At 33.2% G+C, this 21,402-nt stretch overlaps 2 protein-coding genes and 1 non-coding gene across 3 annotated transcripts; 2 read left to right on the top strand and 1 right to left on the bottom strand.

Annotated features, from left to right (window-relative positions):
- Positions 1-45: 45 nt before the first annotated feature.
- Phum_PHUM249080 (DNA-directed RNA polymerase II 33 kDa polypeptide, putative) lies at positions 46-1,233 on the bottom strand (the record flags this gene model as incomplete). The annotated part of the gene is made up of 4 exons (XM_002426307.1): positions 46-227; positions 305-511; positions 618-970; positions 1,148-1,233. The coding sequence occupies 4 exons, from the start codon at positions 1,231-1,233 to the stop codon at positions 46-48; spliced, it is 828 nt and encodes a 275-aa protein (XP_002426352.1).
- Positions 1,234-3,645: 2,412 nt separating this feature from the next.
- On the top strand, positions 3,646-3,735 carry Phum_PHUM249070. Its single transcript, XR_009833514.1, has one exon. It is a non-coding gene; the product is annotated as a microRNA, putative (microRNA).
- A 668-nt stretch (positions 3,736-4,403) lies between these two features.
- Positions 4,404-20,777, top strand: Phum_PHUM249060 (uncharacterized protein; the record flags this gene model as incomplete). The annotated part of the gene is made up of 15 exons (XM_002426306.1): positions 4,404-7,091; positions 7,191-7,319; positions 7,486-9,850; positions 9,937-10,148; positions 10,272-10,931; positions 11,025-11,377; positions 11,596-11,784; positions 11,873-13,763; positions 13,869-14,149; positions 14,253-14,531; positions 14,634-14,973; positions 15,059-15,344; positions 15,437-15,644; positions 15,753-18,249; positions 18,321-20,777. 15 exons carry the CDS (start codon positions 4,404-4,406, stop codon positions 20,775-20,777), a joined length of 14,835 nt encoding a protein of 4,944 aa, XP_002426351.1.
- Positions 20,778-21,402: the final 625 nt, after the last annotated feature.

The raw sequence follows: 21,402 nt of genomic DNA, 5'->3' as shown, positions 1-21,402 counted from the left end.
AATAATATAAACAATTTTATTTGCGACATCACACAAAAATAAATATTACTGAATAGTTAGAGCATCATGTTGCAATTCTTGACTGAGCTGAGTTTGTAAATTTGAAAGTTTATTTTTTAAAACTGCAACACCCATCATGACAATATTTTCAGGACGCAAAGCACCAACACTTTCTACATTGAAATAAAATTTATTCGGTCTAGCTTCCCAGTTATAAGGTGCTTCACCTATAATATTACATTAAAATTTTTTTTACTGCTTTTTTTTTTTTTTAATCATATGTATTATAAAATAATTTACTTACACTGTGTATCATCAAGTTCAGTGTATTCACTTTTAGGCCATTCATCTGGTTTTGGATATAATGTATGCCTCATTGAATTATCAGGATCATACTCAAAGCACACTCCTGCTGTAGGATTCCACTTTGCATGCTCTTTACCAAATCCTTTTTTTGCATAAGCTCTAAGTTTTAATTCTTGACCCTTTCTTAATTTTACTATTAAAATTTCTATTAAGAAAAAAAAACAAAAATGCAAAAATGTTGAGAAAATTTGAAAAATTATTTTGCATATATTTTCAAGTACTTTTACACCATAAAATTTAGTATTACTCACCATCGGCTTCACCATATTCACTAGTATCATCTTCTCTATGTCTAGATGTAACTGGTAAAACTCTTGGATCACTAGATTTTAAATCGGCAGTAGTTACATGTCTTGTGTGATCATCAGTACATTTGACATCGAGAGTAAATTCTACACTGCACTCTGGACAAAAATCTAAACAAGTACAATCCCTAGTATATTGAATTCTATCAACTACTTCATCTGAAGTTAATGGAATTAAACCAACTCTGTGAGAAATAAATTCATCTGCCAAAACTGTCGAGTTTGCCTCCAACTGCACCCAATCAATAGCCATTGTTGGTGTTTCAGCAATAAATACTCTCCGCATACTATTAGCCACACTAAAGAATAATAACATTTAGATAAAATGTATAATACGTAATTATTAAAATACCAAATAATAAACTAAGATAAATTATTAGTCAAACAAGTTAAATTAATTAGAAAATGAATGGAAGCCGCAAATCCAGGTAACAGAAGATAAAATTGTTAAGTTTACATTTAAAATACACATGTACCTTAATTCTGTGTCTTCGATTTGAAATTTTACATTTTCATCAGTAAGATCTGTTATATGAACTGAAGGTTGGTTGGCGTAAGGCATTGAAATAACAATATTTTAACTAGGTAAACTAAAAATCAAAGTAAAATGTAAATAAAACACTCGATGAAAAGAGTTCAGAGACGTTAATAGTAAAAAGTCATAGAGTAATACAAAGCAAGATGGTTTTGTTAATGTGTTTACAATTAATAATAGTATTGTAAAGTATTGAAATAATTGTAAAATATTACTTAGAGTCTTTGAAGGTTTTAATTATTATTTTTGAGCAATAAATTCCCTATTCATTAATTTACATTCTTAAAACAAAATGCTTTACTAATGAAAACTTAATTTAATATAATCTATATAGAGATTTATATATTTTTTTAATACAAGAATATGATTATATAAAATTTAAAAGATTTAATTTCATTATTTAATAATAAATTTTAAAAAAATATATGGCAGCTAAATAAAAATTATTAATGCGAAGGAAATATTTGAATATTCTTATTATTTAATTCAAAAAAAAAAAAAAAAAAAAAAACAAATTTATTTTATGAAATTTTTTTTTTTAAATATATTTTGAGTAAGATTAACTTTTTTTTTGTTTTTGCGTTTGGCCCCCCTGCTAATTCTAATATATATTTAAAAATTCTAAAAAAATTTATTTTTTATTTTTTAATTAAAGTATTTTAAAAATTAGTGTTTATTATTAAAAAGAAAAATTATTTAAAAAAATTTTTTTAAAATAAATTTTAAACTAAGTTTAAATGAAGCATTTTTTTTGGTGAATTTTGAAGTTTGAAGAAGTATTTAATATGGTAATTAATTAAAAATTTAAGATAATTCATTGATGAACACGTTTTTCACGTTTTTTTTTTTTTTTTTTTTATAATTTAAAAAATGTAATAAAATTCTCTTAAGTAAGTTTTTTTTTTTTTTACATATTTTTAAAGAATTAAAATGCAATACAAAGAGGATGATAGTTTAAATCTAATTCAAATAATTATAAAAATTATAAAATACTTATTAATAAAAAAGCATAAATTAATATAGAGAGTGAACGTTAATAATTTGAATGTTTTTTTTTTTTAAATTTATAAAATTATTTAATTACTTTCTGTCATTAAAAATTATTAATAAAATAAAAAAAAAATATGTATGTACGTTTTTGATAGGGGTAAAGATCAATAACATTACCCGGGAAAAATTTAAATTTACCAAAAATGTTTAATTGGATAATTTTTTTGTTATATAAGTCTAAGAAGGATGTAACGAGTTTTACCATTGGCTAAATTTTATTAAACACATTACAGATGGCGCAAATCTGTCCAATCGCATGTGATGTAAGATCGCAGTATGGACCAATTTATACAATTCTCTCGATATTTGAGAAAATGGAAAGTAAAATTTCGGTTGTTTTGATGTGTTGAAATTGTTAGTTTTAAGTTATAAGTTTGGTAAGTAGTACCGTGGATCATTGTAATTGTTTGTATTGAAATATTAAAACAAATAATGGTGAAAACATAAACATTTTCTTCCAACTTTGAAGCTTCTCTTTGGGCCTGACCTATTGACTAGCACGGAAGTATTGAGCGTTCCGATCGCCAAGCCTAGGCATACGACAGTCCATTATGTCCACTTTATTTTTGCGGTTTGGTCGTATTCTACTTGGCCCACACTTTGACTTTAAAAAAAAAAAGCTTTTTTTTAAATTTTATTTTCATTTTTTTTAAAGAAATTTATAATTAAATGTAATAATTAGTTATGAGAACATTGACATGATACCGATTTTATCCCTTAGTTCATTAGACAATTAGTAGGCCAACTTTATGACCGACGCAGAGTAAAATTTTTAAATTCATTGACTTTTATTTTTTAGTAAATTACCATTGAACTTAAATATAAACATTAAATAAATATCAAATTGAAATAATTACTTATATGTATATATATATATATATACGATAAAAACAAATGAAGATTAGGATTAGCGTCAAATTTTTTTTTTTTTTTTTTTTTTTTTTTTTTTTTAGACCGTAAAGAAATTAATTTTGTTAAGATTTAAATCCGTTTATTTTCATTTAACTGGGTTAAAATATTTTTGTGTAATTAATAACAATTGAATAATTGTTTTACTGCAGTGTTCTCTTCTATTTGGAATTCATTGTTGATTATTATTTTGATGATCTATGATTTAATGAATGCAATTTTTTCTTTATCTCTTTAAAGTATTCTAATGTAAAAAAAAAAAGTATGTTAATTTTAAAAATTAAATTTTCTAAAAAAAATTTTTTCTTATAATCAATTTTTTTAAAATGTTTTAAATTTAAAGCTTAAGAGTAATTATGTTATTTTATACGAGAGTTATTTATTTTTATTTTAAATTAATGCCTAAGCAATACCTTTTAATTGCTTTACCTTTTTTTTTAGTTTTTGTGCAAGAACACAAAGGTTTTAGAAACATTGTCGTATTAGTACTCTCATAGGGGAAAACTTTATGCCTTATGATGCTAATTAAAATCCATAAGCGTATAGCTTTTCCCCTTTGGTGGCACTAAAAATCTACTAGAATTCTTTGGAAACTAATTTATAATACTTATTTAAAAAAATTTTTTTTTTTTTTAGGGTTAAAATTCAGTGTTGAAATTAATGTTTATTAAAATCGTTCACAGCTAGATAACTAACATTTATCGCTATGTAGCCTCTTTAGGAGTAATATTTGAAATTTTGCTTTATTATTTTTTTTTTATTGTTAAAATTAAAACTTAACATGCAAATGTTTGATTTAATAAATAAATTATTTTTAATTTGAAATTACTTATCGGTTATTATAAATTACAAAAATTATTTTATTTTAATTATAATTAGAGTTTATATTTATTTTGTTTTGAAAAATAATTCTATTTCGTAAATCAATACTTTGATTTTTTAAATGTGATTTTAGCTTAAAATTTTGTTTACTAAAAAAAATTAAATTTAAATATTTTAAAATTTTTTATTATCATAATGAAATATGATTTTTTATTATCTATGTAATTAATAATAATATTAATTTTTGTCGTTATGTTTACTTGGCATTTCATTAAAATACATCATTTAAATTTTATTATTTATCATACATTGATTATTTCTATTTCAGGTAAATTAAAATGTTCACAAATCTTTCTATATGGCTGTGAAAACATCACAGAATATTCGGATTTCAAAATGTGTGTTTAAGCGTGAACATGGACTCATATGATTTGTTTGGTGAAGATGGAGGGAGTTCGATGCTTGATGGATTAACTGACTTTGGTGGAGATAATTTAGATCCCAGTGCTCCTCGCGATGGTACTGGAAATTATGTTGGACAACCACCTCCTTCTCAACAACAACAGCAACAGCAACAACAACAAGCGCAGTATGGGCAAACAATACCCCAAGAATCTCCGCTTCAAAAGTTGGCATCTTTTGGTGGAGATTTTGGTCACGTGGATAATCAGCAGCAGCAGCAGCAACAACAACAGCAACAGCAAAACATGTATCATCAAACGCATCCTGGATACAATCCTAGTTCAACTAGACCTTTGGCGCCCAACACGGGGCCCTCATATCAACCACATATTCGATCTCATCGACCGCCTGGTCAATTTTCGCCCTATCCAACTATTCCAGAAAATATGTATTCTATGGAAAGGCAACCTAGCAATTTACAGGGTTGGAATGGGGCTTCGGGTTATCCTGGCAATATGAGGCATTACGGAGGTCAAGTAAACCAACCTCAATCAGCTTATCGCCAACATTTAGGTTATTCACAGCAGCAGCAGCAACAGCAGCAACAACAACAACAACAACAACAAACACAGTCTGATAAAATGCCACAGCAATACGCTTCAGGACAAATGATGGGTTATCAACAATATCCGCCTGGTTCTCATTATTCTGGATCTTATGATAGCTATGGCAGATTGACACATCATAATCCATATCAACAAAGTGCTCCTCAGTCTCCTCAGTATTCTCAGACAGCTCAACAAAATCAATATCCGTCAAACGCTCCGTATGGGCACATGCAAGCATCACAAATTATGAATTATCATCAGCAAAATCAACATTCAGGACATCCGACTCGACCTGGAGTAGAAGTATCCGGTTATTCACAAAAAGGAATGCCACCTTCACTAGGGGCAGGAAGTCCTCAGTATCGTGCGCCATTTCCTCAATTATCACCTCAAATTTCTCCTAGACCGCAAATGTCTCCTCGTCCTCAACCCGCCTCAGCTCAACAGATGTCTCCTCGACCAGTAATGTCTCCTGCGAAATCTTCAACTCTTTCCCCCCATCCTTTAACCCCTAAGTCAACGTCTTCCCCGGCACCCAATTTTGGACCTCAAAGTACATTGCAGCAACTTGAGCAAATGGTTCCTCCCTATCAATCTAGAAATCAAGCTCAAACTAATCCTCAGTCTCCAGCAATAGGTAATAGAGTACCCCTTTCTCCTCAATCATGGTCTCAGCAAAATAATTCTGTAGAAAATCCAATGCAAAATACCCCTGACGGAATGAGTTCCTTTCATTCAATGTCAGCTACTGAAGAAGCCATTTCTACTTCTACATTAGATAATTCAATAGGAAGTGAGAAAAGTAAGAGTACCATTAATATGGAACCACATAGTAGTAATGTAATAGACAATAATTGTTCTTCACCTAGTGAATCAACTGGGCCGAGTTCGTCTTTAGATTCCAAAACATCGGATGCAAAGTCGAAGCAATCTCATTCAAGTCCTTTGCATCCTCAAGGGCAGTTACCGAACTCAAGCCCATTAAATCAGCCACATAACAGTCCTCATCAATCTACCCAAGTTTCACAAGGATTAAGTCCTCGTCCTTCTCACGCCAGTTCGCATCCATCTCATACGAGCCCTCATCCTACTCCTTCTCATCCTAGTCCTCATCCATCTCTTTCCAGTCCTCATTTGTCTCCTGGGCAACCACTTCAAAGTCCACATCCAACTACATCTACCCAATCGGCCCCATCGACTCAAGTCAGTTCTCAACAAATGAAAGAACAAGACAGTAAAATTGATAATTCTTCTCATCAACTTCTTAGTCCTACTCAGCACGTTATATCGGGCTCTCATCATTCAGCGCATCAGTCTAGTACTGGGACCCATCAAATAAATTTAACTGGATCTACGATGGCTTTAAATACTTCTGATCAATCAAACGCACAATTATTAGGAACTCAAAATCAGGGAATGAGTGGAATGTTGGGAAACATGGCACCTCACCAAAACCTTTCAAGTCATAATTTACAGGGCATTGGAGGTCATATGTCGTCGCACGTGCAATTAGGATCTCACGTTGGACAGCATCATCCTCAGCAACATATAGCACCTAATCAGAGTCATATGTCTCATTTAATGGGACCTACTCAAAACCAAACTCAGATGATGCCTGGAAATCAGCATCAACAGCAACCACCGCAGCAATCATCTCAGCAACATCTGAGTGGACACGGAATGTCTCACGTGGGACAATCCAACCGTTTTACCGAATTTACAAATTCTCAGTATCAGTCTAGTAAAATGGATGATATGCTATCCGTTGATAGCAGACAATATGGCTCTCAAATAGACACTACTTCTATGGATCACTCTTCCAGCAGGGCTGGTAGGTTATTAAATATGAATGATCAAATGCTTGGAATGAATAACCAACAGAGCATGGATCCTACAACAATGAGAATAATGGCTAATCGTCAACAGACAAAAATGTATAGTTCTTCATCCAATCCCTTGATGAGTGGGGACACAATGATGAATATGAATATGGGAGGATCTGAAATGTTTAGTCATCAGCAGGAGATGGCGGCTCTTCAACAACAATTACAAGAGCTTTATTGTATGCCTCCCGCCCCAATGCATCAAGAAAAAGTAAGAGAAAAATAATTTAAACTAAATGTTTTCCAACTTTAAATTTTAATTTAAAGCTGAATAATAAAAATGATTGTACAATGTTTATTATTTTTTCAGATGACACAATTGGAAGAAAGATTAAGAACTTTACAGCAGCACGAAGCTGCCACACAATGCCAAGGAGGGCCATTGTGTGTTCTTCCTGGGCCTATGTTTGGTGCTTCATTAATTCAAGGATCCCCCCAGGTAAATTAAAATTTAACCCTTTAATTTCCTTAAAATCAAAAAGATTTATTAAATAGTAAAAGTATTATTATTTATCTTAAAAATTACAAATAAAAAAAAATTTTTTAATAAATATTTTGTCTACGTGTTTCATAAAACTTATTTATTATATATTTTGTTTTATCAGGTAACAAGCACAACAGGGCGAGGCCGTGGTCGTGGAAGAGGACCCGCAAAGCCTAGAAAAACTAAAAAACAAAAACTTGCTGAACAGCAACAGCAACAATTATTAGAGCAACAACATTTGTTATTACATCAACAGCAGTATAGACAAATGAGTTATCAATCTAAAGGAATGCCACTCGAGATGAATCCAATGATGGGAACTATGGGTGGTTTACCGAACATGCCGTTGATTAATAATATGGGTGCTAATTTGCTAGCAAATAATCCAAATATGGCAATGAACTCATTGCAACCTAATCCTAATATTTCAAATCCACCTGATTTGACATCTGGTTCCGTCATGCCAATAAATAGCAATATGACTTCTGGTATTAATCCCAATCAGAGTATGGCAACAGGACCACCGAATTTGTCAATAAATCCTAATATAGTACCGAATTCAAACATGACAATGAATCCAAATATAAATTCAAATTTAAATTCAAATTTAAATATACCAACCAATAATTCCAATGTACCTTCTAATTCTAATATGTTGCTTAACAGTAATATGTCATCAGGAATGAATCCTCCATCCAATACAAATTTAGTTTCTAATTCAAATATATCATCTAACTCCGTAGGGTTAAATTCTGCTAATTTATCTTCCAATATGAATTTGCCGGCGCCAAACGTAAATATGCCGAATTCTTCAATGTCGTCATTAAGTGATGTTGCTTCTCATTCGTTAAGTTTAGGGCAGACCGTTAATTCAAATCAGATTAATTCAACTTCTAATACGAATGTAAATACCATGCAAAATCAAAATTTAATCGCCAATAGCAGTCAAAATATGCCTTCAAATAATCATAATATGGTGACACCTCATCCGCCTCCTACGGCATTACCTCATCAACTAATTCCTCCTTCTCATCAGTGCTCTCAACAATCACTACCGCAAATACCTTCACAAACTTCGCCTCCGTCACTTCCGCTACCTCAGTCAACTCAAGCGTCTTCAATTATACCATTGCAGCAACAATCACAGCCACCACAACAGCAACATCAGTCACAACCACAAACCCAGGAAAAGCAGCAACCTTCCCAGGAACAGCAGCAACAGCAATCATTACCTCCGCCCCCTCCGCCTCCGCCTCCACCCCAACAACAACAACAACAAATGCAGCATCCAGCGCCGTCACAAGTATCTTGCACATTACCTCCTTCGCAAGTAACTACTCAAACTCCTGAATCCGATTCTGTTTCTTCTCCTCAGCAATCTTCCACGGTTTCAAATTTGAGCCCAGAATCTCCTCAAAACCAAACCACAGCGCCTGTTGAGACAACGATGCCTGAACCTGCATCAAAAGGAGAAATTTCTCCAAATAATAGTCCTCCTACAAGTTCGTTGTGGGAGTCGAACCCCAATAATAATCATTCTCTATCTGAAGTAAATACGACTTGTGATGTCGACAGCAGTACAAATCCTGAGCAAGAATCTCATTCTATTAATTCATATGATTTTCAAAGTGATTTTTGCAGTTCTTACGAAAAAAACTCTTACTCAAGAGATGTGGCAGACAACGAAGTAGACCCTTATCTAATGACTGACGAAGCTTTAGGTGGTGAAATAGTTCCGAGAAAAATTAGAAAACAAAGAAAACCTAGAGGGTCCAAAACAGTAAAAGAACCAAAATTACCAAAAGAACCTAAAATAAGAAAACCAAGGACTCCAAAGTCGAATAAATCCGATACGGAGGGTAATGAGGAAGAAAAAGTGAAAACTCCGAGAAAGCGTAAAGAATCTAAATCACCTAAAGAGCAGAAGAATAATAAGCGAGGACCTAAAAAAAGAAAGTTGAGCGACGTCGGAACCGAAGAATGGGAAGCTTTGGAAGCTGAAGAAAAACGTTTTTTTTCACTGGAAGAAATGACGACTGCTAAGAAGCCTGATAGCGACGATAATGAAAAATTAGAAGAAATCTCAGACAATAAGACTGTAAATTCTATAAGTGAAGATAATAATAAAGAAACTAGTATTAATAATACTGAAACGATTACTGAAACGATTACTGAATCGATTACTGAATCGACTACTGAAACGAATATTGAAACGAATACTGAAGTCAATGCAGAATTAACTTTAGAAAACACTCCTGCGGTGACCAATGATGCCGTTCCAGAAACAAGTAACGAATTGAATTCGGATTCAACGCCAAAAAAAAGAGGCCGAAAAAAAGACAACGGGAAACCTGTTTTTTCTCGATCTAAAAATGGATCTTTTAGTAGCAATAAAAGAGGAAGAGGTGGCCCGGGTAGAAAAAAAAAGAGTTTGGTTGATGAATCGGATGAAGACGGGCTAACGACAACGCCTCCTCCTTCGCCTAGTGATGACATCGAAAATTCTAATGTTAGCATATGATTTTCACACAAAAAAAGAAAAAGATTTTTTTTTTTTTTTTTTTTTTGCTAGAAAAATTATTGATTTTAACAGTACAACTTACATGCTTACAGAAACGACGATCTGCTCGTAATACCCAAAGAAAAAAATACTGTGACGACATAATGCTCGCCATATCTGATGAAGATTCTCCCAAAAGTCCAACGCCAGACGGAATACAGGGAAAAGGAGGAGCCAAATCCGGACCTTCGGATCCAACAGTAAAACCCAATTTCGTTTACGTTGTAAGTATGAGTCAAATAAATTATTGCTATTATAGTGTAAATATAATTATTTTAGTTGATGGTGACAATAATTAAAAAAATTTTTTTGATATATAAATATAAAATATTTTTATTTAATTTTAGAATACAACGGATGAAGATTCAATGGTTGTACAACACATTCTTGCGGTACGTCGTGCAAAAAGAGAAGTTAAACCTAATAATGCTCAGCCAACTGCGAGTACTGAGGAAATCGATAAAGAGGAAACAATCGAGACTAAGACTGAAAATGTGGAAGCATCAACCGAAATAGATAGTAAAGAAAACTTGAAAGAAGAAAATCCGGAAAACAATGAAAACGATTCTAGTGAAAAAGATGGAAAAGATGATAATGATGAAGGTGCAAAGGATGATAATAAAGAAGATGCAAAAGATGATACTAATGAAGATGCAAAAGATGATAATAATGAAGATGTAAAAGATGATGATGATAATAATAAAGATGCAAAAGATGATGATGATAATAATAAAGATGCAAAAGATGATGATGATAATAATAAAGATGAAAATACTAAAGACGTTCAAGTTGATTCTACGACCGAGAAAGAAATAACAGAAGATCAAAATGATTCAAAAAATGAAATGGTAGAGGTTGAAGAGTATTTAGTGAAATACCGTAATTTTTCTTACCTTCATTGCGAATGGAAAACTGAAGAAGAACTTAGAAGAGGAGACAGGAGGATTTTCTCTAAAATAAAAAGATTTCAGCAAAAAATGGCAAATAACGTGAACATTTTTGAAAACGTGAGTCACTTTAATTTTTTAACAAAAAAAAAAAAAAAAATTAAATTAAATTTGAAATTAAGGTATAATAATTGTAAATTTATTTTTTTTCAGTTGGAAGATGAACCGTTCAATCCCGATTTTATTGAGATCGACCGAGTATTGGACGTTGCAGAACATGTCGATCCAGGTACAAACGTAACAGTGAAACATTATTTAGTAAAATGGCGTTCGATGCAGTACGATGATTCAACTTGGGAATTAGAAGCTGATGTTGATCCGTTGGCAATTAAACAGTTTGAAAAGTTTCGAAAAATTCCGCCAAAAGAAAAGTGTAAAGCAAAAAAAAGGCCGCAACCTGATCAGTGGAGAAAATTGGAAAAATCGCCCGTGTTTAAAAATAATAATACTTTACGTTTATATCAATTGGAAGGATTGAACTGGCTTTTATTTTCTTGGCACAATGGGTTGGTATTGTTTTTTATAATATATTAGAAAATATTTGTCCCGTTTTACATTATAAATTGTTATGATGACTTTGCCATGCTAATACTGAAAGAATTTTTCTTAATGAGTAAATTTTTACGTGCTGAATTAATTTATCATCTATTAATAAATTATGTATTTCTTGACAGTTTTCTATATATATATATATATAAAAAAAAAAAAATAATTTTCATTTTAGCCGGAATTGCATACTTGCCGATGAGATGGGTTTGGGAAAAACAATTCAATCTCTTGCTTTTGTAAATTCGGTATACAATTACGGTATTCGAGGTCCCTTCCTTGTCATAGCTCCTTTATCTACAATTCCTAATTGGCAAAGAGAATTTGAAGCTTGGACGGATTTAAACGTAGTCGTTTATCATGGATCGTATGTTTTTTTTTTTTTTTTTTAAGTTAAAATTAATATTTTAAATTATTAATTAACGTATTTTTGTAATTCAATGTTTTTAATACAGGGCGGCGAGTTTACAAATGATTCAAGAATATGAATTTTATTTCAAAAATGATAAGGGCAATCTCATGAAAGATTTACATAAATTTAATGTATTGATAACAACTTTTGAACTCATAATAACTCACTCTCAAGAGTTGAAAAGTTTCAATTGGCGATTATGCGTTATTGATGAAGCTCACCGACTCAAAAATCGTAATTGTAAATTGTTAGAAGGATTACGATTATTAAACATGGAACACAGGGTATTATTGTCAGGAACGCCGCTACAAAACAATGTTAATGAATTGTTTTCACTCCTCAATTTCCTCGAGCCTGCACAATTTTCCAGTAGCGATGCCTTCCTTCAAGAGTTCGGTGCTCTTAAAACGGAATCGGAAGTTAACAAATTGCAGGCCATTTTAAAACCGATGATGTTAAGGAGAATGAAAGAAGACGTTGAAAAATCATTGGCACCCAAAGAAGAAACGGTTGTGGAAGTAGAATTGACAAATATTCAAAAAAAGTATTACAGAGGTATATTAGAAAGAAATTTTTCATTTTTATCTAAAGGGACTACTTCTTCAAATATACCCAACCTTATGAATACAATGATGGAGCTTCGTAAATGTTGTATTCATCCGTATTTGTTGAATGGAGCGGAGGAACAAATACAAATAGACTACAGAAATGTTAACGGAGACGATCCAGATGCGTATTTTAAAGCTTTAATTCATTCGTCCGGTAAAATGGTTTTAGTAGATAAATTGTTACCCAAGCTAAAATCTAATGGACATCGTGTTCTAATATTCAGTCAAATGGTAAAATGCTTAGACATATTAGAGGACTATTTAATATATAGAAAATACTCATTTGAAAGAATCGACGGGAGGATTCGCGGTGATTTGCGGCAAGCTGCAATTGATAGATTTTGCCGACCGGATTCTGATAGATTTGTATTTTTATTGTGTACAAAAGCGGGGGGACTCGGTATTAATTTAACTGCCGCTGACACGGTTATCATTTACGATAGTGATTGGAATCCTCAAAATGATTTGCAAGCGCAAGCTCGTTGTCATAGAATCGGCCAACAAAAAATGGTTAAAGTTTACCGTTTAATTTGTAGAAATACCTACGAACGCGAAATGTTTGATAAAGCTTCATTGAAATTGGGCTTAGACAAAGCTGTACTGCAGTCTATGAATACTTCTCAAGGTGGAAAAGATAATGTTCAGAAACAATTGTCTAAAAAAGAAATCGAAGATCTTTTGAAAAGGGGAGCCTACGGGGCTATCATGGATGAAGATTCTGCGGGGGATAAATTTTGTGAAGAAGATATAGATCAAATTTTAGAAAGAAGAACGCAAGTCATTACTCTTGAGTCAGAAAAAGGATCGACATTTTCCAAGGCGAGTTTTGCTTCGTCCGGTATCAGATCAGATATAAATATAGACGATCCTGATTTTTGGAAAAAATGGGCAAAAAAAGCAGACATAGACACGACGGAAAAAGACGAGAACGAACAGCTTTTAGTGTCGGAGCCTAGAAGGCGGACACAAATCAAAAGATACGGACAAGATGAAGCTGCTTTGGATATGTCAGATTTAGGAGAAAGTTCTGGTCCATCGGTTGAAAGTGACGATGACACTTCCTTAGGCGTGGGCAGAGGGAGAGGAAGAAAAAGCAAATTTAGAAAACGTAGAAGACATCAAAGTTTTCATCCTTCAATGTTGGGCGAAGAATACGGTATTAAAGATGGAGACATTTTATACGGCACATGGTCTCGGAGCGAGTGTTTTAAAGTTGAAAAAGGTCTTCTTACATTCGGTTGGGATCGATGGCCGGAAATTATGTATAATACGCAGTTTCGAAAAGGGTGGACCGTTCAAAATGTGGAAGATTGTGCTAGAGTTATTGTAAGTGTTCTATAATATAAAGGGAATAGAAACATAACTTGATTAATTATTAAAAATTCATTTTTTTTTTTTTTTTTTTTTTTTTTTTTTATATTTAACTTTTAGCTGGTATACTGTCTTCGCTACTACAGGGGAGATGAAAAAATAAGAAATTTCATCTGGGATCTAATAACTCCTTGTGAAAACGGATCAACGAAAATAGTTAAAAATCATCACGGTCTAAGTGCACCCGTTCCTAGAGGTCGAAATTTGACCCGAAGTAAAACCAAAAATAAAGATCGTAAAGGTTCTAGCGAAGGTGAACATTGGAGTAATTGTGATAAATATGATGGTGAAATTATATTAGAAAGCAATTATAAAAAGCATCTCAGTCGACACGCAAACAAGTAATTATTAATTTTATTTATTTTTAAAAAGTATCTTAAATTTAAAAAAAAAAAAAGAAAAAAAATTTTTTTTAAATAATTTTATCGTTTTTTTCTGTTTTAGGGTTTTATTAAGAGTTCGACTGCTGTATTACATTAAACATGAAATTATAGGAGACTTGGTTTATCAAATAAATGAAGGAGTTCATGCCAGTGCCTTGCCCATAAATCCTCCGATCTGTGACCAGGCGCCGACTGTATGGTGGGACTCGGAAGCTGACAAATCTCTACTAGTGGGAACATTTAAACACGGCTACGAATGCTACTCATTAATGAGAAATGATCCTTTGTTGTGCTTTTTGGCCAGAGTAGGCCCCGATCATCCGAGCGAAGATAAAATCACGTTAGTATTGTTGATTTTTAACTAAAAACGGAAATTTGTTTAAAAAAAAAAAAAAAAAAAATATTAACAAACAAACTCATTCTTATAAAAAAAAAAAAAAAGGACTTTGGATGAAGATGTAGACAAGGATACTGAGGAAGACACGATGGAAGGAGATAATTCTAACGTCATTGGATGTTCACTGACGCTAAACGAAGACAATTCCAACACGGGTGGAGAAAATTTAAATTTTACGGATAAGCCCAATACTCCGGATACAACCGTAGAATCAATTCCGGAATCAACTTCCGTATCCGTATCTACAGGAACTGATGATATTAAAGTAGAAGGAAAATTAGATTGGCCTTCGATAGGAGATTTAAACACTCGACTTAGAAGAATAATCACTGCATATCAGAAAAATTTCAGGAAGGAAGAAATTAAACAACTTCAAAAAGCTAGGGTTAGTTAGTTAATTACTTATTATTATTTTATTAAATAAATTTTATTGTTATAAATTATTTTATATTAAATAAATTTGTTTGCAGAAAATTGAACGTCGCGAAAAAATTGAGCAGATTGTGAGAGAACGAGAAAAAATTAGGCTTGAAATAAGTCAAAAAAAATGGTCGAGACGTGAAGAAGTAGACTTTTTCAGGACCGTCGCCGTTTTCGGCGTTGAATATGACAAAAATAGAAAGCAATACGATTGGACAAAGTTTAGAAGTCTTTCAAGATTGGATAAAAAGACTGATGAATCAATGACTGAATATTATAATGCATTTTACACAATGCTTAAGCGATCTTGTGGACTTAAAATAATTGAAGACGAAGGTTTGTTTGTTTTTGGATTGAATAACTGAACTAACTGTTTTTTTTTTTTTTTTTTTTTACGATTTTAACTTTTTTTTTTTTTTCATTTTCAGATTGTCAAGATCTACTGATCGAACCTTTAAATGAAGAAAAAGCAAAAAAGACATTAGAAGTTATTGAAATGCTAAGTAAGATAAGGGAGGAAATATTACCTCATCCACGATTAGATCAACGACTTAAGCTGTGTAAAACATCAGCTGACGTTCCTGATTGGTGGGTACCCGGAAAACACGACAAAGACCTTTTAAAAGGTGTGGCTAGGTAAGTTTCTTTTAAATTTATTATTAAAACAAATTTTTTTTAATAAAAGATTTTCAGAAACAAATTTCAACTATAATTTTTTTTTTTTTTTTTTCTGTTTTTTTATAGACACGGAATTGCAAGAACAGATTTTTATTTGTTAAATGATCCAGAATTATGTTTTAAAGACGTAATTAAAATGAGCCTTGTTGATGACCCTGCAACTTTTCTAAGGGAAAAATTTGCAGAGAGTTTTAAAGTTGAATGTCAACAAAATAAAGTTGATGTAGACGAAAAAGTATTAGAAAAAAAATTAAATAAATGCAAGTTAGAAATTGCACCTGGTAAATCAAAGGAGGATTCCGCGAAAAATGATGAATTGAAAGATAATGCGGAAATTAAAATCAAAGATGAAAGTGATGTAATTTCTGATTCAAAAATTGTTATAAATAAAGAAGAAAAATGTGATGATGTTGTGGAAAAAGAGAAACCTAAAATGGAAAATACCGATGAAGAAATCAATACTAATAATGTAAATGAAGAGACTGCTATTAATTCAGAAGCCATTACTAAGCCAGATGAGAAAGAAATAGTTGAAAAAATTGAAAATACTGAAAATGAAAATATTTCTAAAGGCAAAGACGAAAATGAAGAAAGTGAAAAAACTGATAATGCGGATAATAAAGAAAACAGCGAAAAAGATGAGAGTAAAGATGAAAACAACTCTTCTAAAGAAAATACTTTGAAAGAAAATGATGATACGGTTAAAGACAAAAATGAGGAGAAAGAATGTGAGAAAGACAAGGATAATGACGAAGTACAACATAAAATTAATAATGATTGTGATAAAAGCGTCGAAGTGAATATTGACGAGGATGTAGTAGTTGAATCTGAAAAAGTTGGTAGTAGTGATTGTGATGCTGCGGATAAAACGAATCCAGACAAAAATCCCACGAAAACTGATGATTCTAAAAAAGACATTGAAAAAATTGAGCCTACCGAAAATCAAAATGAAAATTCAAATGAAACAACCGAACATCAAATAACTAAACCGAAATCGAGTGAAAAATCGACGAATACGGAAGAAAAAATGGATGATGATTTGAAAACAGACGATATTATTATTGAAGAAGAAAAAATTAAACCGGAAATTGAAATTAAAAAGGAAATAATTATTACTTCTAAAGATTCTGATTTGACGTCGCAATTATTGAAATTTCAAAAAGCATGCAATTTGAGAAAACCTTTCAAAGATGAAAATTTAAAGTTAGGGTTATCGGAATTAGAAATTCTTCAGCCGTGGGCCAGGCTAAACGAACTGGATCAGTTTCTCTGGCGGGAACGTTCCAGTCCAGCTCCGTCGGAACCTTCTCTTGCCCAATTAATAGCACATAGTTACCAAAATCCTATAAAATGGCCCCGAGATCATGCTATTATTGTTCGTTTACAACACATAATTCACGCTGTCGAATATAAAGAATGGCCCGTATCTTCTAATTTCAGCGCTTACACCGTTGGAACTCATTCAAATTTAACATTAGATATAGATATTACACCTAGAAATACACCCGAGGGAAGTGTGAAAAGAGATTCTTCTACTCCAATGTCTGTGCCAGATGGTTCTGAAATAATTACCATCACAACAGACCATGCTCCGAAGCATCATGTGAAAAAGAAAAAACATCATATTGCAATAGATGTGGAAACGGAGCGAGCAAAGCTTCATGCATTATTAAATTGTGCCGCTTTAGGACAATCTCAACATCAAAATTTAAAATCCATGCCTTTGTGGGAAGCGACGGATGAAAGTTTGTCAGAAGATTCTAGAAGATCTACACCCGTCAGTTTACAACCTCCTCCGGCTCATCAACAAACTTCACGAACATTCACGGGTGTCTCTACAAACCTATCCATGCCATTCGATCTTTCTAGATTTCACACGACCACGAAAGGTTCCAGTAATTCTGGAAATACGAATGCTCCAATGGACTTATCGTCGAATTTATCTAAATGCGAACAGTTTAAAATTAAAGAATCTGACATTCAGGATTTATCCATTGCTCAAGATTTGTCATCTAAAACGAAGCACTCTGTTGTTTCACAAAAAAGCAAACTAGAAAATACTCTTGATAAACTTTTGAAGCGTAAAAACTGCCCTCCCGAAGAGCCAATAATGGATAAGGAAAAGAAGAGAAGGAAATTGGATGCTATTGTTCTTGGATTATCAGCAGCCAAGGAACAACAAAGTTCTTCATTTTTCAGCGACTTGAAAAAAACTACATGTATATCTCCAAACGTAACAGTGACTCCGGCAAATACCCAAACTTCGTCGGCAAACATCTCATCGTCTAAACCCTTCACGATCACAGTTACCTCTATTCCGGCATCAAGTGCTAACAACGAATCAGATAAGAAGAAAGAAAATTTTTCTTTTGGAGGTCAAACCGAAAAAGAACACGGAAGATCATTTTTAAAGCAACAACAGCAGCTCCTTCAACAGCAGCAAAATTTACAGCAACAGTCATCCGGGTCATCACAGTCTAGAAAGACTTACGAAGCTATGGTTGCCGATCTTAGCAAGGTAGCCGAATTCTCAAAAATGGGGTCATATCCTCATGATTCAAAGGTATTTAAAATTATAAAAACGAAATGTATTTATTGAATGACAATTATTATATTTAATTAAATTCATTTCAGGCAACTGGATCCAAAGCACCTTCTTTGAAGAAACTAGCTCAGTGGTTAATGGAAAACCCTATGTATGATGTGCATTCAAAATGGGCCGAACTTGTTAAAGAAAGAGGAAATCTACCGCATGAAGTCCAAAAACGGTTTTCAAATTCAGACAGAAAAAGCAAAGGTTCTAGTCGTTCGCAGGTTCTTAACAGTCCTCCAGAGTCTTCTACATCATCGACTGCTACTGCTATGAGTCAAGCCAATTTGGCAACTTCGATGGCTTCCACTCTATCTTTCCCTTCTTTGGCATCCGCCGGTTTAGGTAATTTATCAACAACCGGGTTAGCTCCTGGACTCCTTTCAGGTTTGACACTTGGTAATTTCGATTCCAAAAATCCTTTATTTGATGTAAAAAATAATCCTTTGTTTGATCCTAAAAATAATCCCTTTTTGGATCCCAAAAATCATCCTCTTTTCGATACCAAAAATCTATCGTTTTTAGATCCGAAAAATAACGCTCTTTTCGATCCGAAAAATCATCCATTTTTTGATCCGAAAAATAATTCTTTCTTCGACGCCAAAAACAATCCCTTATTTGATCCTAAGAATCCCTTATTACTTCCTTTCGGAGGACTGCCCAACATGGGAGCGCTGGGTGGAATGGGCCATTTAAGTAGCTCCATGAACTTTTTTGCAAATCTGGCAAGCATGGGTTTGCCTACCTTATCAGGGCTTGAAACAAATGCTTCAGGAGCAAACGCAGTGTTGCCAACAGACCAAGCCAGTCCGGGAAGCTCTTCGAACAAAGGCAAGTCGAGAAAAGCGGCCGCGGATTCAGAGAGACATTCCTCTTCGAAAACATCGCCAGTATCATCATCCTCAACATCTTCCACTACGTCATTGCCTAATAATGTGGCTGGTGGACTACCATTTTATTTCCCAAATCCGAGCATGTTGTATTCGCCTCTTGGTTTGGGTGGTTTAAATCCTTTCTCGTTGCCGCCTGCGGCACTATCCTCCGCTTATGACAATTTAGCACAACAATGTGGTTTGCTAAATGGAGGTTTGACCGCCGCCGCTTCTACGTCAGGCACGACCACAACTCGAGGAAGTTCAAGTAGCCGATCTCAAGGTTCTGGAAATTCCAAGCAAAGTACATCTACATCTTCAAGTCCTAGTTCAAGCCACCGGCATCATAGATCTGGCAGAGATTCAATGGACAGACATAATTTACAACATCTACTACTTCCTCATGATGCGCATCTTTTAGAATCATTAGGAAGAACAGGTGAAACGAATATAAGAAATTCCGAAAGAAGAAACAAGGAGAGTACGGATAGGAAAGAATTATCCGACAGATCAGAAAAGCGGTCCAAAGACAATGACTCATTAAGTAAAAGTTTTTTGGCGGATTTCCCTGCGTCTTCTAGTAAAACGGAAGAGAGGCAATCGAGGCGTTCCAGCAAAGTGGATCACGATAAAAAAGAGTCAATTTCTACGCAAAGCTTACTCATGAGCTCATTATCCGAACTTGATGACAGAATGTTAAAAAGACTGCGAGAACCGGATATGAAAGAAGCACTGGAAGTTTTAAGTCGTTCTCACGCCGAATTTTTCACAAAATCTATGCCAGAAGCTTCCATCAAGTCCGGAGAAGCCAAGGATTTTTCTCACGTAAATATGGCTGATTTAATTTCGAGAACAATAGAAGAACACAACGTGAAAAGACCTAAAGAAAGTTTAATGAAAGAAGTGTTGGCTCTTTCCGGGACAAGCATGACAGAGGTGAAGGCTATGGGTGATGCCGATGGTAAAAAGTATTCTTCTTTACTGTTTTCTGATGTACCTGATAGCGGAGAAAAAATTTCGGAATCCGCAAACGAAATCGTCGTGAAGAGAAGAAAAGACAAAAGCAGCAAGAGGGTTGCCGCCGCGGTAAAAATGTCCGAGGAGTCCGTTCAAATGAAGGATGCCGTTTCCGAGAAAAGTACATTATCGGAACAAGAGGTAAAAGTTTCGTCAAAGGATAACGTAAAATTAATTAACGATGAAGAACGCGGTATGTCAGAGTCGGATCACAAAATGATGACGAAAAACGTGGATAATTTAGGAAATCGATCGTCGGTGGATTATTCGGAAAAAAGCGACGAGTCAATTGATCAAGAATTAGGTTCGGCGTCGTCGGAGCCGACGACTTCGGATTCCGCGGAAACGTCGTCGAAAAATTTAGGTCGGGGTCGTCGCGGAAGGAGTTTGAAAAAATCAAAATCGACAAAATCGGATCCAGACGAACACCAGGTCGTCCAGCCCATAGTCGAAAGAAAGAATTTGAGGAGCAGCGCCGGGCGAGCAGCTCGGGCTGCAGCCGAACGTGCGGCTCTCAAAGACTCTTCGGTAACGAGAGGGGGAGCGGTGCAACAAAGTGAAAAAAGTGAAAGTGAAGACGAGCAAAAGTTGAACGATAATCGCGAGGATTAATTATTATTATTATTATTATTAATTATTAATTATTATAATAATAATGATAATGATAATGATAATAGTATAATGATGAATACAATGACGATAATAGACAATGATTTTATGATTACGATAATAATGATAATAATTTATTTTAAATTTTTATTTTTTATTTTTTTTTTTTTATTATTCTTTTTTTTGCCGAAAACTGTGTCGTAAACGTTTTTAAAATTGCTACTAATTTTATTATTATTATTATTATTATTACTATTACTATTACTACTATAACTATAACTATAACTACAACTACTATTATTATTATTATTACTACTTAATTTATTTTTTTAATTAATGGTATGTAAATTCTGTGATAACTTTATTTTTATTTTTTTTTTCTATTTTTTTTTTTTTTTTTTTTTTTGTTAACCACACGGTATTTTTCCTTTTGGTATTAATTATTATTATTATTATTATTATACATATATATGTGTGTGTGTGTGTGTGTGTGTGTGCGTGTGTGTGTTAGTTGTACTAATAATGATTTGTACATGGGGATATATGCATATATGTGTAATAGTCGTTTTACTCTAGTTAGTTTTGCCAATCGTTTATTATTATTATTATTATTATTTTTTTTTTTTTT

This window comes from Pediculus humanus, genomic scaffold, assembly GCF_000006295.1.
Source record: "Pediculus humanus corporis 1103172107617 genomic scaffold, whole genome shotgun sequence".
Classification (NCBI taxonomy): Eukaryota; Metazoa; Arthropoda; class Insecta; order Psocodea; family Pediculidae; genus Pediculus; species Pediculus humanus.
Note: the sequence above shows the minus strand (reverse complement) of the source record. Positions and strands in the feature narration are given on the sequence as shown.